Here is a 20,526-nt window from a genome sequence, read left to right on the forward strand (position 1 = left end):
TGATATGAGTTAAAAGTTAAGAATAAATAAATAAATACAAAATCTTAAAGGAATGGAGGGTAAAAGTAATTCATTTAAAATCAAGGGGAAAACGGGGAAAGATGGTTGGGAACCTAAAAACTTCCATTTATGTATAAAGAACTTTGCAAACAAAACATAAAAAGTTAACAACATTGCTGTATCAACAAATAACATCTGTAACAATGAGTAACACTAGCAGTGAAAAAATAAATGGATAGATGCTTCACCATAACCTCAAAAAGAACAAGACTTAGCTACATCCACATATATTTACTTTATTAAGAATACAAAACTTTGTCTCTCAGAGTAATTCTGTTTTACTTTGTTTTATATTGATGCCCTTCAAAAGAAATGCAGGTGGTCAATGTAGGGTCCTTCTTCCACCATAAAATGCCTGAAAAGTTGCAGCATCATGCAGTACTCGTGCTCTTTTCTAACGGCTGTGACGTTGTCCGGCGCATGTGCATTAGAACTTCAGCGTCGTCGCGTCACGTGACGCAGTGGCGTGAGCTCCGCCCAGTCTCCAGGCTCTTGTAAAGGGTCACGTTGCGCTGCAGCAGTGACACAGGAGACTGTTCCGCATCCTCCGCACACGGTTCACCTGCTCTCTGCGCTCAGACACCCATCAGCAGGTAAGAACAACACTCATCTGATCAACACGACAGCTGCACACAATCTCCATCTGTTACGGATTTTGGGCAGATGTTGTTAATAATGATGATGATGATGATGATGATGATGATGTTCTGCACCACCTAAACCTAACTTCATCTTCCTCGCTTGTTACTCGTGAATTAATAGCTATACTTAGTCCGTGTGCCACTAAATGGCGTCGTCTCCTTTGACAGAAAATTATTACAACTCTTCATATCTTGTTTTAGTGTTGCGCATTTCAGCACATCATCGAAATACGCAACAGGAAGAGCGTTGAAAAAATGACCTTCAAAGAAGAGCCTGTTGCGTCTGCTCTCTCTCTCTCTCTCTCTTAAACACACACGACAAACCCTCCTGTTTTATATGTTTTAACTGTAAAATAAATCGTGGTTTTTAATCCAGAGGGCAGCAGTGGTGGGTGAGGAGGGAGGGCGGCGGTGAGGAGGTGGCCTGTCAGTGTGTATCTGTGCCAGAGCACGTAGACCTGCTGTGATGGGAGGAGGATGTACATAATTCACATTCGTGGTCAAGGACTTCTGAACCATAGTGTATGTGTAATTCATTCAAAGAAATATATAGAGAGCTGCAGCACATATTTATACAAGCATTTAAAGATATTTGATTAAGTTTAGTTTTCACTGTAGAGCTGAAATGATTAGTCCATTAATCAATGAGCAACGATTCTGATTCATCCCGTCATTTTTAAATCATTTGTAAGCAAAAAAAAAACAAACAAACAAAAACAAATTCTTTGGTTTCAGCTTCTCGTGTCAATATTTGCTCGGTTTTTTAGTCTTCTATTAGTGTTAACTAAATATCAGAAAAATAAGCAATTGAAGTTCCTCAGCTTCGACTGATGTTTTCTGACATTTTATAGATTAAACAGTTAATAAACGAATCTAGAAAAATATTTGCATAATAATCAATAATGGAGATTATAGTTAGTTCCAGACCTAAAAAATAAGAGTATATATGAGAGCTGCAACAAACTATTATTATCACTGACATTAATCTTCTTGATGAATTGTTTTTTGGATGCAAAATGTCAGAAAAGAAGTAAAAAAAGTCCAAATCCCAAAGAAACACAGAAAATATTCACATCTTTAAAAGATCAACTGGATATCAATTTCTATAAATTTTTCTGTCGATCATCTAATTGATTAATTGACTTCCTGTTTCAGCTCTAGAGTATATGTACATATGTGTAGTGTATATCAATAATATATATGGGGCGTCATATACACCTATTTGTGTATTAGCTATTTGTACACACAACACAAATACAACACAGTCAGACTTGGTGTAAAGCTCAGTAGCACAACACTGGAACGTAGGGTACAGAACATATTTTGATTTAGCATAATGTTAATTGCGGATAGTTTTCAGTTAGTTCTCAACAGATTGTGTCGTAATTACATCTTCGTCTTTGTTGTATCTTTAACATTTATCATCTGTTTTCTCTCCATGGAAATGAAAAGTGTATTCAAATACAAAACTGAAAAAATAGAGTTTAGTTTAGCGGTGTTTGAGAGAGAAACGTCACTTCGTGTAATCTGCACATCACACCAGTATCAACCCTCTCTCTGAACTGCAATGCACACAGCTGTGACGTCTGCCATCGGCTCTTGTATCAGAGAGCTGCATGGGAAACAGTGCTCCTGCTAGCGCTGCTGGATCAAGGCCTGAAGATAGAAACAGCCCAAACACAGGGACGTGCATCATTGCCAAGGCCAGCAGCCCGTCTGGTAACAAAACGCAGCACAGCAAGCAGGCTTTTTACTTTTGAATAGTGCTGCCCCCCCCCGCCCCCCAAGGAGCCATTTCACCTCCTTAAAGCTCATGCAGCTTGCAATGTAGAGAAAATAACAAGGTGGGTAACTTTTTAGGTGGAGGTGATGATACAGACGATCCCCTATCCTCTCCTTACATGCCTACTATACTATATTATATTAACTATCAGTAATTGTTATAAGTGCAATGCCAGCCTGAGTTTAGGTAGATATACTCAGTTAACCCCCACTGAGTCCCTGCCTGCAGCTGTATAAATACTACGCAGTATAGTTTGCAAGCTTCAAACGTCTTGTAGTTTAATGCTTGCACCGATGCTTCAAAAAAGACCAGCTGCAGCACGATTGCTAGAGATGCACAGTAGATGTCCACTCTGGACTGAGTCTGATGTTTATGTATTTGTGATTTCTTAACCGCATCCTGGGCAGGTAAGTGAGCCCGAGCAGCAGCAGTCTGGTCTGGTCTGACCCTGTCCTTTCTAAGGTGAAAGCTTAAAGTAGACAGAAGCATCAGATACATGGTGGCTGAGCTGAAAATTAGTTTCAGACCGGGAATACATGCGTATTAATTCCTCTGATTTGTCTTAACTAGGGTCTAATTAAACTTAAGTTAAATTGTTGTATCATACTTGTGTCTGTGGATGGTGAAAATGGGAATTTAAATGTGAATTCATTGTCATTTTATCCCCCTGAATGCATGTCTGTGAGTCTGGTCTGCAGTACGATTACTGCTGGCTGCATAAGACTGATGTTTAATGACAGTTCACAGTGATCACAGTCTTAGGTCGTTCTGCGTGACGCCACAGTAGGGAGTTGGCCGTTGCATCTTGATGTCGCAGTGCAGAAATGGTATTTGTCTTGTTGAGGTCGACCACTGTGCAACAGGCTGGAATGAAAATCACAGAGATGAGGGAGAGAAGCTTAAGATGGCTAAACAATAATCTCAGCTGTCTCTCTATCATAGCTTTTACAAATCTCAGACGTCATCTTGTTAAAACATCCTGATTTTCATGGAAATTATTATATTAATTTATTGATTTTTTTTACATTTTTTTAATGACCACCCTTAAAATATAATGCCTGTCATCATGGAGTGCTTTTCAAAGCACAAGGTAACCCCAGTACACTTTGTCGCCAGCAGTGGTGTGAGTGTTGTGTGTGTGTGTGTGTGACATTTTTGCACCAGAGGGCATTTTTGTGGATAAGGAAGATTTTTTTTTTTCCCTGGAGAAAGCAGAAACACAAATTCCCTCATAGATAACAAGACAATGGGCTACCAGAACAGGGTTAAAGGTTGTGTAACTTCCATTGTATATCACATTAGCCTACTATAGTATAGGATAATAATTGATTTCCAGGATCTGCCAGTAATGACGCCTGTTTATTTCACCTAAGCGCATTTCAGTCTGTTAACAGTAATTATAGGATGTACATTCGTTCATTCAAAAAATAATGATTTAACCAAAGCAACATTTAATCAATATTTTTAACTGTTTTTACCAACCTAACTTGCACTGAATTATATAACATACCAGAACATGAAATCAACTTGACTTCGGGGTTTCCCCCACAGATAGTTGGTGAGCAGAGGTGGTAAACACTGCTGGAGCATCTCATCTCTTTATCAATGTAGTTGCCACATGATGGTTTAAACAGTCACCTCACTCATCAAATATGTGGCCTTTGCTACGCCACTGTTCGATTTCCCCGAAAGTAATTAAACCTAATATTATATTTCCTAAAAATAGATTCCTTTGACATTAGCAGAGCTTCATCCAGGTTAGGGTTAGCGTTCACAATATTCATCTATAAAAACAACTGAACTTTTGAAGCTCAAATTATAAATCCAGTGTGATTTTTCTTTTTCTTTTTTTTAATTTGTGGACATAATATTATCTAAATAACTGAAATGACTTAACTCAAACACAGTCAGTTGCAGTTTGTAGCATTTTTGCTTTTATTCAGACTTTTGTATTGGGAAAGCTGTAAATAACATTGGTCTTTGAGGATGTGTCAGAGGGTCAGAGGGTCTGCTTCATTGACGCCTTTCATCAGGACTTTGAATAGATCAGCTGATCGTCCTCCTGAACCAGACAGGAGGGAAATCAAACTCTGTGATCAGACTGGGTGAACGTGTCAGTGCTGTTTTCCATCGGTCTGTACATTTATTCAGTCAAACGAATGAAAGTTCGTGACCAGACAGTTTCATGGTTCCCAGCAGGCCTCTCAAAGCTGTCCACAGCCTGGTGTGGCCTTTTGATAAATGATGGTTAATTTTATGTTTTCCACACATCAAACCAGGGCAACCAGAAGCTTCTCCTCTTTGTAGATAAATTGAGGAAATGAAGTGTAGTGCAGAATACACACATGAACCAATTCATTATTGAAGACAGCAGCTGGCCAGACAGTATCTTTCTCAATCTCGCTTGATTTAAATCTTCCATATTGTTCACACTAACAAACGACTCCCTTATTTCTAGTTTGTCACATCTGTGGTGCTAGGGCATGAAGCAGGTGATAATTATTGAGTGTGTGGCATAACCTGGAGTTTCATGTTGTTTTTGTTCTTAAGGTCCCCATGGAGGAAAAGCTTCTCCTGGAGACATAATAAGGAGCAGACACTAAAATAGAAAACACTAATGTTACTGTCTCCTGGGTTTGTGGATAGCTCGTGACCAGAAAGTCTGACATTCAGCAACTCTGAGATGTCCTCTTGTACATTTGTTTGAAAATATAATAATCAGGTTGTAGTCTTTTTTACACCCTCTAATAGCTGAGACCAAGTAGGGATATGAGTCAGGCCAGACAGTGTATACACCTGACAGAGTTTCAGATCAGAAACCTTTAAATTTGTAGCATAGACATACAGAACTGTTATTCTGTGTATACAAAAACATATTATGTTCGCAGTAAGAGAACCAGACTTGTCCTATCGACCGGTTTCACCTGCATTTTGGTCAAACAGCAGCAAAAAACGTACATCACTAGTAGTGACAAATACGACATCTCTTCTACCTGCAAAGGGCAAAGTGTTGAGGCTTATTGTCTGGATTGACAGAGGTGATGCTTCTTCTTCTGTGGTGGATTTGATCTCGTGTGATCATTGGTGTTTTAAAAAGCTGTCCGTAATAGCTGCCGCGACATCACAGTTTTGGTTCCGTTATCTTGTTTGGCTGTTTATCACACACCTACTAAATGACAGAATACTTCAGAGGTATAAAGGTGCATTGCCTAAATGTGTTTGTTTTTCACAGCGTACCTGCTCAACAGTGTGTTGCCACCAAACCGGCTCTGGGCTGATCATATGTCAGAGGCAGGTCACATGCGCACACTTTGTCCTTCAATGTCCTCTTTTCATACCTGCAGATGATTTAAAAAAAAAAATAAACTATTTATGGCTTCATTGGGTTGTTCAGCTCGATATCCAGTTGTTTGACTCAATATTGCATTGAATTTAAACTTTGCATTGCCTTGCAAATTATTTTGCAATGTTTTGCCAACAGAAACCGACTGGGCCTAAAGTCAGTGAAATTGTATTGATGAAGCACGCAGGTGCTTCACAAAAGATAACAGATATTTGCTGAGCATGAGCTTTGTCTGGCTAACAGTGGAGCAGGGCTGTGCACATGCAAACATGCTCAAGTCCCACACATAATGCTGGCACCCTTGGTCTGGCCTCTATCAAGTGTAAATACTTTGTTTTATTCACTGGAGAGGTCTGCACACAGATTATACCCCTGGTCTAACTTTTCCCCCTCAGGGGAGGTTTTGTACCCTGCGGGCCTGACCTCTTTAATTTCACCTGCATGTAGAATTTAACTTTCAGCAGTGAGCTGTGTTTGACATTTGTGTTGTAGTAACTACACACTGTTTTCACGGAGAGGCCTCTGTGTGTGTGCGTGCGCTCTAAAGGTTGTTATCTCATAGCTTTAAGCTGAGGATTAACATAGAGGATATAGGGTATGTCAGGCAGTGTCCTCCTACAACAAACTAGCCTCAGTTGGGAATTAAGCGGTCACATGAGTTTATTATGTAAAAGAATGTAAATTAGTATCTGAATAGGTTAACACTCATGGCCCATACTCTATAGCCACTTGTTATCTAATAAACCTTTTTCTTTTGCATGGTTCAGATGAAAGTTGATGTGGGTTGTGTTAACAATTCTTTTTAGCCTTGTACTAAGATTTCTTCTTTGCAAGCAATAAACCAGACAAAGCTTTTCAGCCTAAAATGGTAGTTTAGTCTTAGTCTAGACTAAATTAGTTGTCTGCATTCACTGTGGTTGAACATTCATGTGAACTATAGCTGTTTGTGTCCGGTTCTCTTTCATTTCGGGCAGCAAATCTCAGTGCATCGAACACCTCCATACACAGCTGACTGGAGCTAACCTCTGCATTTGTCACTAAAGGGGCAAACTCCATCCATCAAACAGGGTCGTCTATAGCTGATCCAATACTGTGGCATGTGCCGGAGAACATGTGATGTCGAACAAAGCTATAACAGTGTCGCTGTGAGCTGGGGGCGGCTTGGCAACTGATGTAGTCGACAGGAAAGAGAAGTCACAGCTTGTTCCCTGGCACAGTCTGTATTAGTGGGAGTAATGCATTTTAGGGATGTCGGGAAAATGGGACTTTACAAATCCCATATGTGTTCATCTTATATGCATCTAGTGTGTATCATTCATAGGCAGCAGACATCAGGCAGCAGCACAGCAGGGTTGAAGGAAACTAAATGGGGTGCTAAAAACCCGGAAGCAAGTCATGTATTAATCAAGGCAAAGAAATAAAGGGCAGTTGTACGTGCATTGCACAAAGAGGGATATAATGACATTAGCGGAAACCAGGAGAAGGCAGAGTGTTGCTGAGGAGAGAGAAACAAGCCGTGCTGCATCCAGTCCTGCAGCTATAATGAGGACTGGCAGCAGAATATACAGGAGCGTGGTTACATAATCGCTCCCTCTCTGTATGCTGCGCTTCGGAGGGGGGAGGGGAGGGGAGGGTTTATGTAACTGCTTATTTACGGCAGAGTGAAGAAGGGAATAGGGGACAACATAATCTGGTCTGTAGCGTGTTTGTGTGCTGCCACTAAACAGTTTCTGTGTGACTGAGAACATACAGCATATAAAAGAGACATTTGGTTTGTTTTTTTTAACACAGTCGTATTCAACCTCAAATGCCAATGAGGAAGATTTATTTGGAGTCTACATAGCAGATACATCTATCTGCCTCTTTTCTTTCTTTTTTTTTTTTCTTCTGCTCACGGTCGTTGGTTTTATCACATTTCACACACACAGTTTTGTCATTTTCACCCATCTTCCTGCGCTCACTGAGAGGAACTCCGTTCTGCAGTGAGGTAGCCATGCTGTAGACAATAGAGGGACATTAAATGAGGCCCCGTGCTGGGCAGTCGTCCAGGGCGAAGCAACAGAAAACAATCTGACCTCTCCATGCCTCTCTCTCTTTCTCTTTCAGCCAACATGACTCACCAGTATCCCGCACTGACTCCCGAGCAGAAGAAGGAGCTGCAGGACATCGCCCAGAGGATAGTAGCTCCAGGCAAAGGCATCCTTGCAGCCGATGAGTCCACTGGTATGTGCATGCGTGTGAGTGTGTGTATATGTGTGTGTGGTTGCAAAAAGAAGTTGCACATACTAGAGAATCAAAATGATAGATGGTAGAATCTGCACTGCTGTCAGATACAGCAGGATCCCAATACTGGATTATCAATACAGGATTATCTGTCATGTTAATCATTTTGAAACCTGGCGAATCATTATAATCTTTATGATCCCGTTGTACCAAACCTTCTACATAGCACTAGCACAAGATATGTCAGGATTTAGGAAAACTACCCTGTTGCATACATACAGGCTTAATTAAATATTGGTCTCACAGAATCACAATAAAACTGGGAGTAGATTCGACTGAATTAATTTGAAAATCCATTTCATGTACCATCCACTTCAGTTGACTCATTGATTTCATACTTGTATAGGTTTTTGACCTGAACAAAACCTGGACATTTAAATTGTATTTTATGGTCTCATGCATTACACACTGAAAAACATTTACACCTGAATAAATAGCCTTTTTATTCTAAAAAAAATGGAAGATGTGTCAAAGCCTGATGAATTAACTGTGCAGTTATGTACACGTGAATGAGGTCTGTCTTCATTTGAGCATGTATGAATTAATTATGCGCCCGTGCTGTTTGCAGGCAGCATGGCAAAGCGCTTGAACCCCATCGGGGTTGAGAACACGGAGGAGAACAGGCGCCGCTACCGCCAGCTGCTCTTCACAGCCGACCAGCGCATCGACAGCTGTATTGGAGGGGTCATCTTCTTCCATGAAACCCTCTACCAGAACACAGACGATGGCACTTCCTTCTCCAAGCTCATCAAAGACCGCGGCATTGTCGTTGGCATCAAGGTAAACAATTCTTCAAGTTGCAGCTAAAGAGTAGACCTCCTCAGTTGAGAAATAGTGGGTTTCCAGTCTTGTAGTCTGTTTAGATAAGCGTCTTCATCTTACTGAAGACAAAAACCTTCCATCTCATCAACCAGCAATTGGCTGTTTTTTTTTTTTTACATGGTGTGTCGTTCTCGACCTCAGTCTCCTTAAACATAAAAACTTGAGTCTGGGATTCTCTGCCTTATTTGGTAGCTGTTTGCTTTGGCTCTCAATGTCCCCACATCCACAGTGTTGATATTATACTACAGCCAAGTATTTTCAGTTCAGCGGGCAAAAAGGACAGTGCTCATCTGTAAAAACTGGAAAGGCTCCTACACTGTATATGAAAACACAGACTCACTGTCAGCATGTTTAGATACACACAGACCCACCCCACAACAGCAGATCAGGTTGTGAGGACAAACTGGGTGAAAGAGCTTTCAGGTGCTGTGTTCAGGAAAGTTGTATTGAGTCGTAAGAGTCAAATTTAATTGGATTTTGTATCACATTGACAACATTACTTACAATTTCTGTTTCTGTGTCTACAGGTGGACAAAGGTGTCGTGCCCCTCGCTGGAACGAACGGAGAGACCACCACTCAGGGTAGGAAGCATTAGGAACATATTCTCAAAACCTCACACATTACAACCCCCCCCCCACCTGCAGCTGTGTTTCTGATTGACGGTTCTGTGTCACGTGTGGGACCGTAGGTCTGGACGGGCTGTCTGAGCGCTGTGCGCAGTACAAGAAGGACGGTGCAGACTTCGCCAAGTGGCGCTGTGTGCTGAAGATCAGCGACACCACGCCGTCTGAGCTGGCCATCTTTGAGAATGCTAATGTGCTGGCACGATATGCTAGCATCTGCCAGCAGGTTGGTGTGAGATTACATACCATGTCATTTAGTTTGGTTAAAGATATATTAGCTCAGTTTTTTTTAAAGTGATCCCCTTTAAGTTGCTTTAAACTTATACTTTGTAATGTTTCCTAGAATGGTATTGTTCCTATCGTGGAGCCCGAGATCCTTCCTGATGGAGACCATGACCTGAAACGTTGCCAGTATGTCACCGAGAAGGTAATTTACTGAGGAATATATATAAATATATATAACACAAACCACTGTATATGTTCCTGTAGAGTGTTTAATTTGCTACATACATGCTGTCACTGTCTTTTGACTTTCGGTATATATGTTTTTCTTCTGCTGCTAGGTCCTAGCTGCATGTTACAAGGCTCTGTCAGACCACCATGTGTACCTGGAAGGGACACTGCTGAAACCCAACATGGTAACAGCCGGACACTCCTGCCCCACCAAGTACAGCGGCGAGGAAATCGCCATGGCTACTGTCACTGCTCTGCGCCGCACTGTGCCTCCTGCTGTCCCAGGTCAGAGGCAGTGATATGTGAAATAGCAAAGTTTTCAAGATTTACCAAATTTATAGACAACTAGGATTAAAGTGTGTAATAATTTCTATTGATTCTCAAAAGTCTGAGAATTTTTACACATCATCTACTTGTATGCCATGTAAGTGTACAGACGTCATATATTAAGCCAAATCTCCAGTCTGTGGTAATACATTTTGATACAAGGAACAATATTGCCTGAAAACTACTAAATCACTATTTAAAATACATAATGCTATAGTATTAATAATGTATTTAATGGTGATATTTGTGGACTGTTATGCTGATTTTAGGTGAATTAGAGACAAAGTTTTGAGAATGTTGTTTTTGCATGATAAGCTGACATGCTGTGCTCTGACTAAAGGACTTGTAAACTGTGTTAGCTCAGCATTTATTTGAAGTTAATTAATTCAAAGTGTAACAATTGAATGCTGCCTCTAGTTTACCTATAAATAGTGCCAAATTACAGTTATTTTCTGGAAAATTACCCATAAAATGCAGCATTACCACATATACATGTATTCCAATAATATATGTATTGCAATATACCGCCACATCAGTTCACACTGATAGAGAGAGTTGAAACACTGTTTTACTGAAATCTGGTTTGAGCAGTTTTCTGTCTTTTTTCTGTCTTTTCTCAGGAGTGACCTTCTTGTCAGGCGGCCAGTCCGAAGAGGAGGCCAGTGTGAACCTCAACGCCATGAACAACTGTTCACTCGCCAGGCCCTGGGCCCTGACTTTCTCCTACGGCCGCGCCCTGCAGGCCTCTGCCCTGAACGCGTGGAGAGGAGAGCTGAACAACGAGAAGGCCGCAACCGAGGAGTTCATCAAACGTGCTGAGGTCAGACAAAAACCGTCAACGGACATCAGATCAAATCCTCGCAGAGTAAAAGGAGTCTGAAACTGAAACTTCCTTCGTGCAATATTCCTAATTACTACTTACTACTTTTTTTTCTGCTTTTGTCTTCTTCAGGCAAACAGCCAGGCTGCACTCGGCAAGTACGAGTCTTCTGGAACTGCTGGCGCCGCAGGAAAATCTCTCTACGTGGCTAATCACGCCTACTAAACATCAAACCACCACATACTGTTGTGGCCTAGTTATAGTCTTATATCTGCTCTGCTATTCCCCCTCACGCATCCATCAATCACAGGCCTGCGCTGTCTACTGTACTTTAGAGTTATGTAGTTATTTAAAATAACATAATTAGATATGTGTATTTAAAAACATAACACGAAATACTAAAGGGAACAGTCTTGGATTTTTTTTTTATCTAATTGATCAAACACTTTTGAAACAATTTATGGAAGTGGACATCTCTTCTATTCCATGTCAAGCTGTCTGTTTGTAACAGTTATTGAGCTCAGAGATGAGCTAGATCAAGATAATCAGTCAGTATTCAATTCATGCCTCACCTTAACCGCACCTGTCTCCACACTCGGTACTTTCTCCATTTATCCCCCACATGGCAAATCTTTAGCCACTCTCAAGCAGGGCAGATCAGCTTGTGTGTATCTGTGTTTCGCTTCTGTCAGAGCAAAGTGTTGGCTCATCCTAAAAACACCCTCCCTGACAGTGGGACCAACTGATTATTAGTGGCATCAGTACATGGGACAAGACGAAAAGACAAACCGTGTGAAGATTTTTCAGACCGAGTTGATCTTTCGAGCGACTGTCCACAAGTGTGGAGTGCTGGTTGTACTTTCAGACAGCTGTAGCTCCAGCAGAGAGGCACACTTTAACACCATTACACACCAGGACTCATCCTAATCATTCATCCTAACCTTTCTGTTCTCACGCTTCTAATCACCACTAATCAGAGGAACGTCTCGTCTTGTCATCTTGTCTATTCTAAGTATAACATTAGCTTTAAATTACATACAGTAATTAATGAATTCAGTTGTGTGAAGGTGTCGATATTATGTGATGCTTGTGTGTCATGGCCACTCCTGATTCCCCCAGCCTGCCCCACGGGAAGACAAGATGATTTCCATTGACGTACCCAAAAAGTGGACCAATTCGTGGGGTTAGCGGCGGGGGGAAACAGTCACTGCTGTGTTGGAATACTGTGACGTTTGTGATGTTAATATTGTTCTTGAATCACTTGGTGTGTCAAATAGTGGAGAAAAATAAACTAAAATAAACTTTAAAAAAAGTAGCAGTGATCTCTTTGTGTGATGTTCTACCTCCTACGATTATGGTGTCTTTTGGATGCAATTTTAAACTGCAGTGGGACCATATTATACAGTGATGTAAGCCCAGCTACAGTTTCAGTCAGTGGTGGAAAGTAACTGACTCAAGTAATAAATCGAGTATTGGAGTATTTCCTTTTTTAATGCTACTCACATCTTGTCCTCCACCACATTTCAGCTATGTTTAAATACAGTGTATTTTTAAAGCATTGACTGGTTGCCAGCCTTTTTGATTTGACCCCTTTACCGGAAAAAAAAGAAAGAAAATGTCTGTTTGGGCCCCTTGTTGTGTTTCAGATGTCTGTGAGCTGTTAGCACTTCTATCCAGGAGACACATTCGTTCTGAAAAATCTGTGAAGGTTTCATTCAAAAAACTCTTTAAGACCAAAATAACTGTTTCAGACCAAGACATGTAAAATTGTTCTTTATTTATAAAAGCAAAGATTATAGAATAGTCCAGAAATGAGTCCACATTTTTTGGGAGAATTTAGGATATTCTTTCCTCTCCCATTAATCATCTCACCCCTCAGATTTATCTTGTGATCCTTTGGAGGGTTATGACCCACAGGTTAGGAACCACTGGACTAAATTGCTTAACTGTAAATGAAGTAGTTAAGATGAGCTCCACCCCAACCTACTACAACAGTGAAATACTTACGCATTGATGCATCAGTACTAACAGTTTGATAATGCCATATATAATCTTATACATCAGCCACAAGTATCAATGTTCTGTCGAACATGTACTTTGATACTGCAAGTTTTGCTTGTGTGTTTCTGTGGGATTTTAAATGCAGGGCTTTTAATTGTAATGGGGTGTAATGGGGTGTAATGGGCTGTCACTTTGCCACCCTGGTTTCCTGGATGCTCAGGAGCTGCCTGGAAACAGAGTAGAGCTTCCAGTTCACTGAGCTACTTACATACATCAATGATAACAATAGAGTAACATACTAATATAACACTGACCGGGGCCATTCTGGATAAGGAGTAGCCAGCACATTATGCTGGTAATATATCTATACTTTTGCTTAAATAAAAATAAATTTGAAAGCATTGAAATTTTACTTATGGAGTATTTTTAAAGTGTGGTACTGCTACTTTAATGATTTAAATACATTGGGTTACAACATATATAGCTATAGTTTTTAAGCTATTTAGCTAAAGCTAATGTGGTGAAGCTATTTAAGTAAAGCTAAAGTGGTGAATAATCGAAAAGCCTTCACAAGCAGTAGGCTAATACAAGCCAGCAAAATCTTACAATCTCACTTTCACAACTTCATGTCCAACTGCGTCAATTGAATAGAACAGAGCCATTAATAAAGTTAAGTAACACATGCTCTTCCTTCTATGACAGGTGTAAAAGTCTGCTGTGATAAAGGCCTGATGATATTGTCGTGTTGATTCAACTCAGTAGCAAGCCTTCCTTTTGAGGCAGAATTTTGTGGCTTTGTCTTGAATCACCCTGTGTTGTAAGGTGCTTGTCACGTTTTTGCTCCTTCACATATGCAAACAAGGTGGACAAATGAATAGAAACACTGCTCTATAATGCAGGCTAATATCAGCACTAAACCCCGTGTATGTAGTCTTGATAATCTGACATTGTGTTAGTTTTGGCTTGCGTGTTTCTATTTACTTTTTTTAAACTCTATTCGTGCATTTATATTTTTTCCGTTAAAAGCTCTTTAGCTTAATGTAAATAATGTTAATTTTACCAGAGGCTGAGGCCACCACAAGGGGCGCTGGTTGAGGGAATGTCTTCACATTGTGTTTGTGCGTTTAATATTCTCACCGGGTGAGCCAAAGGTTATTGTCTCAAAACAACGAATACAGTCTTGTCTTCTCGGGTTTGGGACCGACAGACTGATTTATAATAATGTTCGTCTAATTGTAGCCACATATATGGATTACGACTTATTTTTGTTTTAACAGTCACGTGGTTTTTTTTTTAATGTAGGTCATGTGACATACAACTGGCTGTGCTGCATTAACAAACGCACCATATCCAGTTCATTGACTGAAATGGCTACCACGGAAGTAGGTGAGTAGATTCATAACTGAATTCTGTGGACATTGTTTCCTTTTTTACAAAGAGGCAGGAGTTACACCAGCTCACAGCAGTTTGTTGGAGCGTATTAAACACATACAACAGTCGTAACGACCCTGGTATGTGGCGGCTGTTTTCTCCATGTTATGACACTCTGAAGCTAACTGCTAACTAGCCACACAAGCAGCTGCAGCAGTGATGCCCCTCCTATTGCCCCTGAAGACACTGCAAGCAAACCTGCAGGTGTTTGCCACTTCATGTGCTCTGTTTTCATTATTTATGTTTTACTCCATAATTAAATACAATATTAAAGTTAATTAATTACCCCAAGGCAGAGAGAAACACATTATTTCTCCTTATACTGTGTTTTATAGGTTTAAAACTAAACCAGGTCTTGCAGCCATTTCCCGTACGTTGACCAATTATTGTTTTCTATATAAGACTTTACATGTTTACATCGTAAAACTTAAAAAAGTCTTTCGTATCATACGTGTTATAATAAGTGCAGCATCCAGCTCAGTCTCATGGAATAAAGAGATTGAGCTAAACATTAAAACAGTCGTGTACGTTGAAGTTTCATTGAGGGCAAACAATTTGGATAAAATCATCTGTCATGGCATATGTATTTGTGATATCAATATATGATATATATATATGAATTTCCCCTAGGATATAAATAAAGTATGTATCTATCCATCTATCTATCTAGATGTGATGATGATTCAGTAACTTTTACAGACTGTGTGTAAAATAACGTTCTTTCCTAATCTAGTGACAAATCAAGGTATTTGTGACATTATTGCAATGAACATTTACAAATCCATTATTGCCATCAAACAGTCCTGCTCATTGATTTGCAAAAAACCTGTCAGCCCCAACCAATCTGGCCAGTCCCCTGTGACCTCTCTTATCAACAGTGGGTCCACAGAGCTGCTGCTCACTGGATATTTTCAGTTTTTTAAACTCTAGAGACTGTTGTGCTCGAAAATCCCAGGAGATCAGCAGCTTCAGAAATACTCAAACCAGTGTGTCTGGCACCAACAATCATGCTGCAGTCAAAGTCACAGAGATCACATTTTTTCCCCGTTCTGATGTTTATGTGAACATTAACCGAAGCTTCTGACCTGTATCTACATGATTTTAATCATTGCACTGTTGCCATATGATTGGCTGCTTGGACAATTACATGAAAAAGTTGGTGTATAGGTGTTCCTAATAAAGTGCTCATTGAGTGTATGATAGTAAATGAAATATGTTTTGGTTTTGGACTGTTAGCTGAACAAAACCAACAGTTTGTCAGAATAGCACCTCTCTCTGCTCTGGGAAGTTTGAATGATTAATCAAGAAGGTTTATATTAATCACTAATGACAATAATCATTAGATGCAACCCTGTTGATATTATTCTCATTTTTCTGCCTGTATTTGTGTGTCTCTCAGAGCGTAGCCGAGGCCAGCTTGCTGCTCTGTCCATAGCAGCGGTGGTCATCATTGTGGGAGTCCCTCTGTGGTGGCGAACAACTGAAACATACCGCGCATGGTTGCCTGTCAGTCAGATAAACGAGTTAGCTAAGCTGCAGGTTTGTTTGTCCCTCCATTAATTAATCCCTCATTTTGTGGCCAATCATCTTCCATGTGTAAAACTCCTGTACCCTTTCAGAAACATCTGTCTCTTTATTTCTTTTTCTTCTTTTTTTGTAGCTACATTTGAGTGCTGATGTGGAGGTTGTGTTTGCTCGTGGCACTGTGACACCAGAACAGCAGAAGAAGGTCCCGCTGACACAGACACAGGATGAGGAGCACAGAGTAGATGGTGATTTATTAATGCTGTCTGTGATCTTAGATGAAGATATAATATGACGACTGCAAGTTCATTTTTTTCGTCTCAAATTAATTTGTTTCCAGAGGATACAGCTTTGAGGTACAGGTATGAGACAAGGTACCGCACAGCTACAGTCATGGAGGAGGACGCCCTGAACCAGCCCACTGCTGCAGGTGAGATGCTGTTTGCCTGTCGGATCATCTCTTCACATCCAAACATTTTGTCATTTCAGTGAGACCATATGTAGTAATTTCTGTCTGTCTCTCTTGTTGCTGTCTATAGAAGCAGATCTGTCTCTGCACACACTCAGTGAGAGTCCGTGTGGTTCTTTGGTTGTGTATGTGATCCCAGAGTCATCTTCACTGCTGCCTCAGGTTCAAACACTCTATATTTTATTTTTTTCCTACATTTTTGTAATGAGCCATGTTTGGTTACCCATCCTATTCTTTTTATTTCCCTTGTTTTTCAACAGTGTGTATACGTTTAAATGTTAAAGGGTTAATAATGTGTGTAGTTTTATGCTTTGATGAATGGCTAAATTAGCTTTTGTGAGCTACATTCATGGATCTGTGAAGTCAAGTAGCATTTCCACTGAAAAAAAAGATGAATATAGATTGTTATTACTGCTTAATTTCTAAATACAGTACCTTCTCTATAGCTTGCAAACAGAATTATGAGTCATTTGAGTCACTCTGGATAAGTAGAGGATAATACATCACTAAATACCTACCTGTACCTTCATGCCTCTCAGGATGTGGACGTTTATATCGGTCAGAGACGGACAGCATTGCTGCGCATTGGTCCGCAGATGAGAGTGGGCAAGACTCTGGAACAACTGCTGGCTCACTTGGAGCCTCGGATTAAGCAGGTGCTGCAGGTGATGTCTTTTAGCCACACTGACATCACTGCTGCACTCAGCGACAGAGTCCGTCTCAGCCCTGGCAACAAGGAGAGCATCGCAGACAGTATGAGAGCCTTTAAATCCAGCCCGGGTTGGTATTTGGTTCAGGACAGCCATAAAGTCGATCACGTTAATTTCTGCTGTGGTCAGTATACACTTTAACTCTGTAAACCCTTTCCTTCTGTTCTCTGCTATTTCTTCTCTGTAGGTTATGAAATAACGTTCAGTCTGTTGAACCCAGACCCAAGGTCTCACCGGCTACACTGGGACATAGAAGGTGCCGTGCAGACCTACATCCGACCTTTGCTTACAAAACTGTCCCCTGTAGCCAACTTTAGCATTGACTCTCAGGTACAGTGTGTGCAAGTGTGTGTATGTGCAGCACCCACGTCACAATGACAAAATGCTCAGCCACTGTGTGTTGATGCGCTTATTCCCCTTACAGACCTTACACTATGCCGTGCTTGGTGTCAACCCTCGCTTTGACAGCAGCCGCAGCTACTACACACTCAACGCTGACAGCCTCGCACATGTCATCAACCCTGTGGAGGCTAGACTTGGTAAAAGTGTTTGCAAAAAGGAGACACATAACGTAGTTTGTTCTGGTGTATTTATAAACATATCTATATCTATATATATATAGATATAGATATGTATATATAGATATGTGTAGTAACTGTTTTTTTTGCATCTTTCTTTCAGGCTCTAATGCTGCATCTTCCAACCCGGTGTTGAATTTTCTTCTGTATGTACCAGATGCACACCATTCACCCCTTTACATCCATGACCACAAGAAACAGGAAGTGCCTTCTAATGCATTTCACTCTCCTCGGTGGGGTGGAATTATGGTGAGATAATGTTATGGGCAACATTAGATGACAGTCTAAATATTGTGAATAGTTATTGCTCATTGTTATGGGCATGTGGTATGAATTATGATTTGATAGGCTGTATAGGAATGAGATTTTGCATTCAAACTTTAACAAAAATCTCTTTATCCATGTGCTTGTAGGTTTATAATGTTAATGGTTTCTATGAACCAGAGACTGTGTTCCCTGTTGACATCAACATCAACATGGCTAAAGTCATGGGAGTCTTCCTTGCACAGCTTCGGTAAATGAACCCCCACAGTACACAAGTATTCCTTTTCCTGGAGACACAATATAACTTTGCTGTGCCGTCTCCTGTCAGACTGCTGCTGGGTGTGCAGTCGTCTTCCCCTCCCCCTGGCTTCCTGATGGCACCGTGTGGCAGTGCAGGACTAGCTGACTGGGAGCTGGATCGCCTCATGTGGAGTCGGAGTGTGGAAAATGTTGCAACAGCAACCACCACCATCACCTCACTGGCACAGCTGCTGGATCAGATAGGCAACATTGTTATCAATGACAACATTGCTGAACAGGTAAGATGCACACGCAGCTGCATTAATGTATGACTTACTTAGAAAAGATTATGGACAACCCTGTCGAACATATTCTGGTGTATTTTTAATCTGGGGGTTTTTGTCATTGTGTGGATTTGCACACCATGAGTCCATTTACCAGTCAAAAGCACACCCCTATTTATTTTAAGAAAGCACACTGTCAAACCAAATATAGTCTTTCTAGAAATAATGTATTAAAGAATTAAATGTAGGGGCATCGCAGACTAAAGTAATCTTTGACCTGTCTGGTTCCAGACCTCTGAATTGGAACCCATACCTCAGATTTATTCAGTGATTCAAATAGTTCTGGGGTCTCAGTTATAACCACTGGACACACACAAAACTGGGCTTGAAAGATGCATACGCCACTTCCTACAGAAAAGCTAAGATTTATGTATGAATGTGCAAACCACCTACAAACATTTTGGAGACTTTTTTTGTACAAAATCGCTTCAGTGAATACATGACTGCGCTGTCAGGGGCATCAGGCAAACAGAGCGTAATGGATACACTACCAGGCTGCTACACAAACACTGCTTTCTTCAGGCACCTCATGCTAGCTACATACCTAGCTAGCACAAAAAAATAGCAACAAAACAGTAACAAGCATGGATGAAATTAACATAGCTTTAGAATTTGCTGTAAGTCTATTTATAGAAAGAATAACTCTAAAATCAACATTTTTATTTTATTTTTGGGCACATCATGGCTTTTTTTAGAGTGACACTGCAGTTAGTGCCTTAATTCCCTGCATATTTCTTTAATCAGTGTGATAAACATTAAGTTGACTGCTACTGCAGCTTCCATCTTATCTTGAAAGGACATCAAGGGGAAGGATATGTATGTTATTGTTTGATAGGAAAATAATAACTCCCTCTCTAAACAAGAAATTTAGGAACACAATGCCAGGTGGAATGAATGCAGTGACACAAAGTGGCAACTCAATTGAACATTGTCTATGAAAAAATTATAGGGATCATACAAATTGCATTGCTTAAATTTGTTATTTAAATGAACATTAAAGTACATTAATTACTACTCTGTGTTGCATTAGTTGTATCTAACCTGTAATTGTTGCCGTTGTCTCTCAGGTGTCCAGTGCTGTCACATCTCTGCAGCTGGCAGTGGCTGAGTTGGAGGCCGGGAACCTCGGCTTTGCTCTGCAGTACAGCAAAGAGGCCATCTTGGCGTCAGAGAGAGCATTCTTCGACCCTTCACTCCTCCACCTCCTGTACTTCCCCGATGACCAGAAATTTGCTATCTACATACCGCTCTTCCTGCCTATGTGTGTGCCCATTCTGCTGTCACTGCTCAAAATAGTGTCTGAGGTGAGACAGAAACGCAGAGAGAAACACGCAAAGACAGACTGAAAAAACACTCAAGAAGAAGAAGAGGTCATGAGCAACACATTATGAACAGACTGTTTTGCCTTGACATTTAGGTACAAAGGTGGTATGAGGAAAGGCTAATTTGCAGCATTCAAGTGTGGAGTTTACAAATCAGTCATGTATGATTTTTTTTATTGTTTTGTGTGAGGAATTGTGTTTAGCATAAGATTTTAATGAAAGAATGCTGTGGCTGTCAGACACTGTACTGTTGAAAGCTTGAATTGTTGTAAATGTGTAAAAGTTTTATATTTGAATTCCACTTTATTCTATCCTAAGTTATTAACAAATAAAGACAAAGTTGTAACTATTTTTTTGTTTTTGTTTTTTTTGCTTTCTGACTGGCCTCTTTGGATCACACAAAATAAGACCAGATTTTAAATAAATATTACATAAATATGGGAGCAGTGTCCAAAGTAAAACCAATTTTGTCCAAGTTGAGCATTAA

The 20,526-nt window shown here is 40.4% G+C and overlaps 2 protein-coding genes across 3 annotated transcripts; both read left to right on the forward strand.

Annotated features, from left to right (window-relative positions):
• Window positions 1–520: 520 nt before the first annotated feature.
• aldocb (aldolase C, fructose-bisphosphate, b) lies at window positions 521–12,471 on the forward strand. 2 transcript variants are annotated; one of them, XM_023421508.2, is made up of 9 exons: window positions 521–653; window positions 7,934–8,050; window positions 8,679–8,890; window positions 9,460–9,514; window positions 9,622–9,782; window positions 9,900–9,983; window positions 10,120–10,294; window positions 10,957–11,156; window positions 11,289–12,471. In XM_023421508.2, exons 2-9 carry the CDS (start codon window positions 7,939–7,941, stop codon window positions 11,379–11,381), a joined length of 1,092 nt encoding a protein of 363 aa, XP_023277276.1. In that variant the 5' UTR covers window positions 521–653; window positions 7,934–7,938; the 3' UTR covers window positions 11,382–12,471. The 2 variants fall into 2 exon arrangements, with proteins under 2 accessions (XP_023277276.1, XP_023277277.1); XM_023421509.2 differs by lacking the exon at window positions 521–653 and adding an exon at window positions 7,587–7,814.
• A 1,972-nt stretch (window positions 12,472–14,443) lies between these two features.
• On the forward strand, window positions 14,444–20,388 carry pigs (phosphatidylinositol glycan anchor biosynthesis, class S). The gene is made up of 12 exons (XM_023421357.2): window positions 14,444–14,543; window positions 15,988–16,127; window positions 16,249–16,360; window positions 16,453–16,542; window positions 16,652–16,743; window positions 17,121–17,361; window positions 17,479–17,621; window positions 17,716–17,830; window positions 17,973–18,118; window positions 18,283–18,383; window positions 18,462–18,672; window positions 19,785–20,388. The coding sequence occupies exons 1-12, from the start codon at window positions 14,525–14,527 to the stop codon at window positions 20,061–20,063; spliced, it is 1,689 nt and encodes a 562-aa protein (XP_023277125.2). The 5' UTR covers window positions 14,444–14,524; the 3' UTR covers window positions 20,064–20,388.
• Window positions 20,389–20,526: the final 138 nt, after the last annotated feature.

This window comes from Seriola lalandi, unplaced genomic scaffold, assembly GCF_002814215.2.
Source record: "Seriola lalandi dorsalis isolate HSWRI2012SDOR001 ecotype SW California unplaced genomic scaffold, Sedor1 jcf7180002054672, whole genome shotgun sequence".
Taxonomy (NCBI): domain Eukaryota; kingdom Metazoa; phylum Chordata; class Actinopteri; order Carangiformes; family Carangidae; genus Seriola; species Seriola lalandi.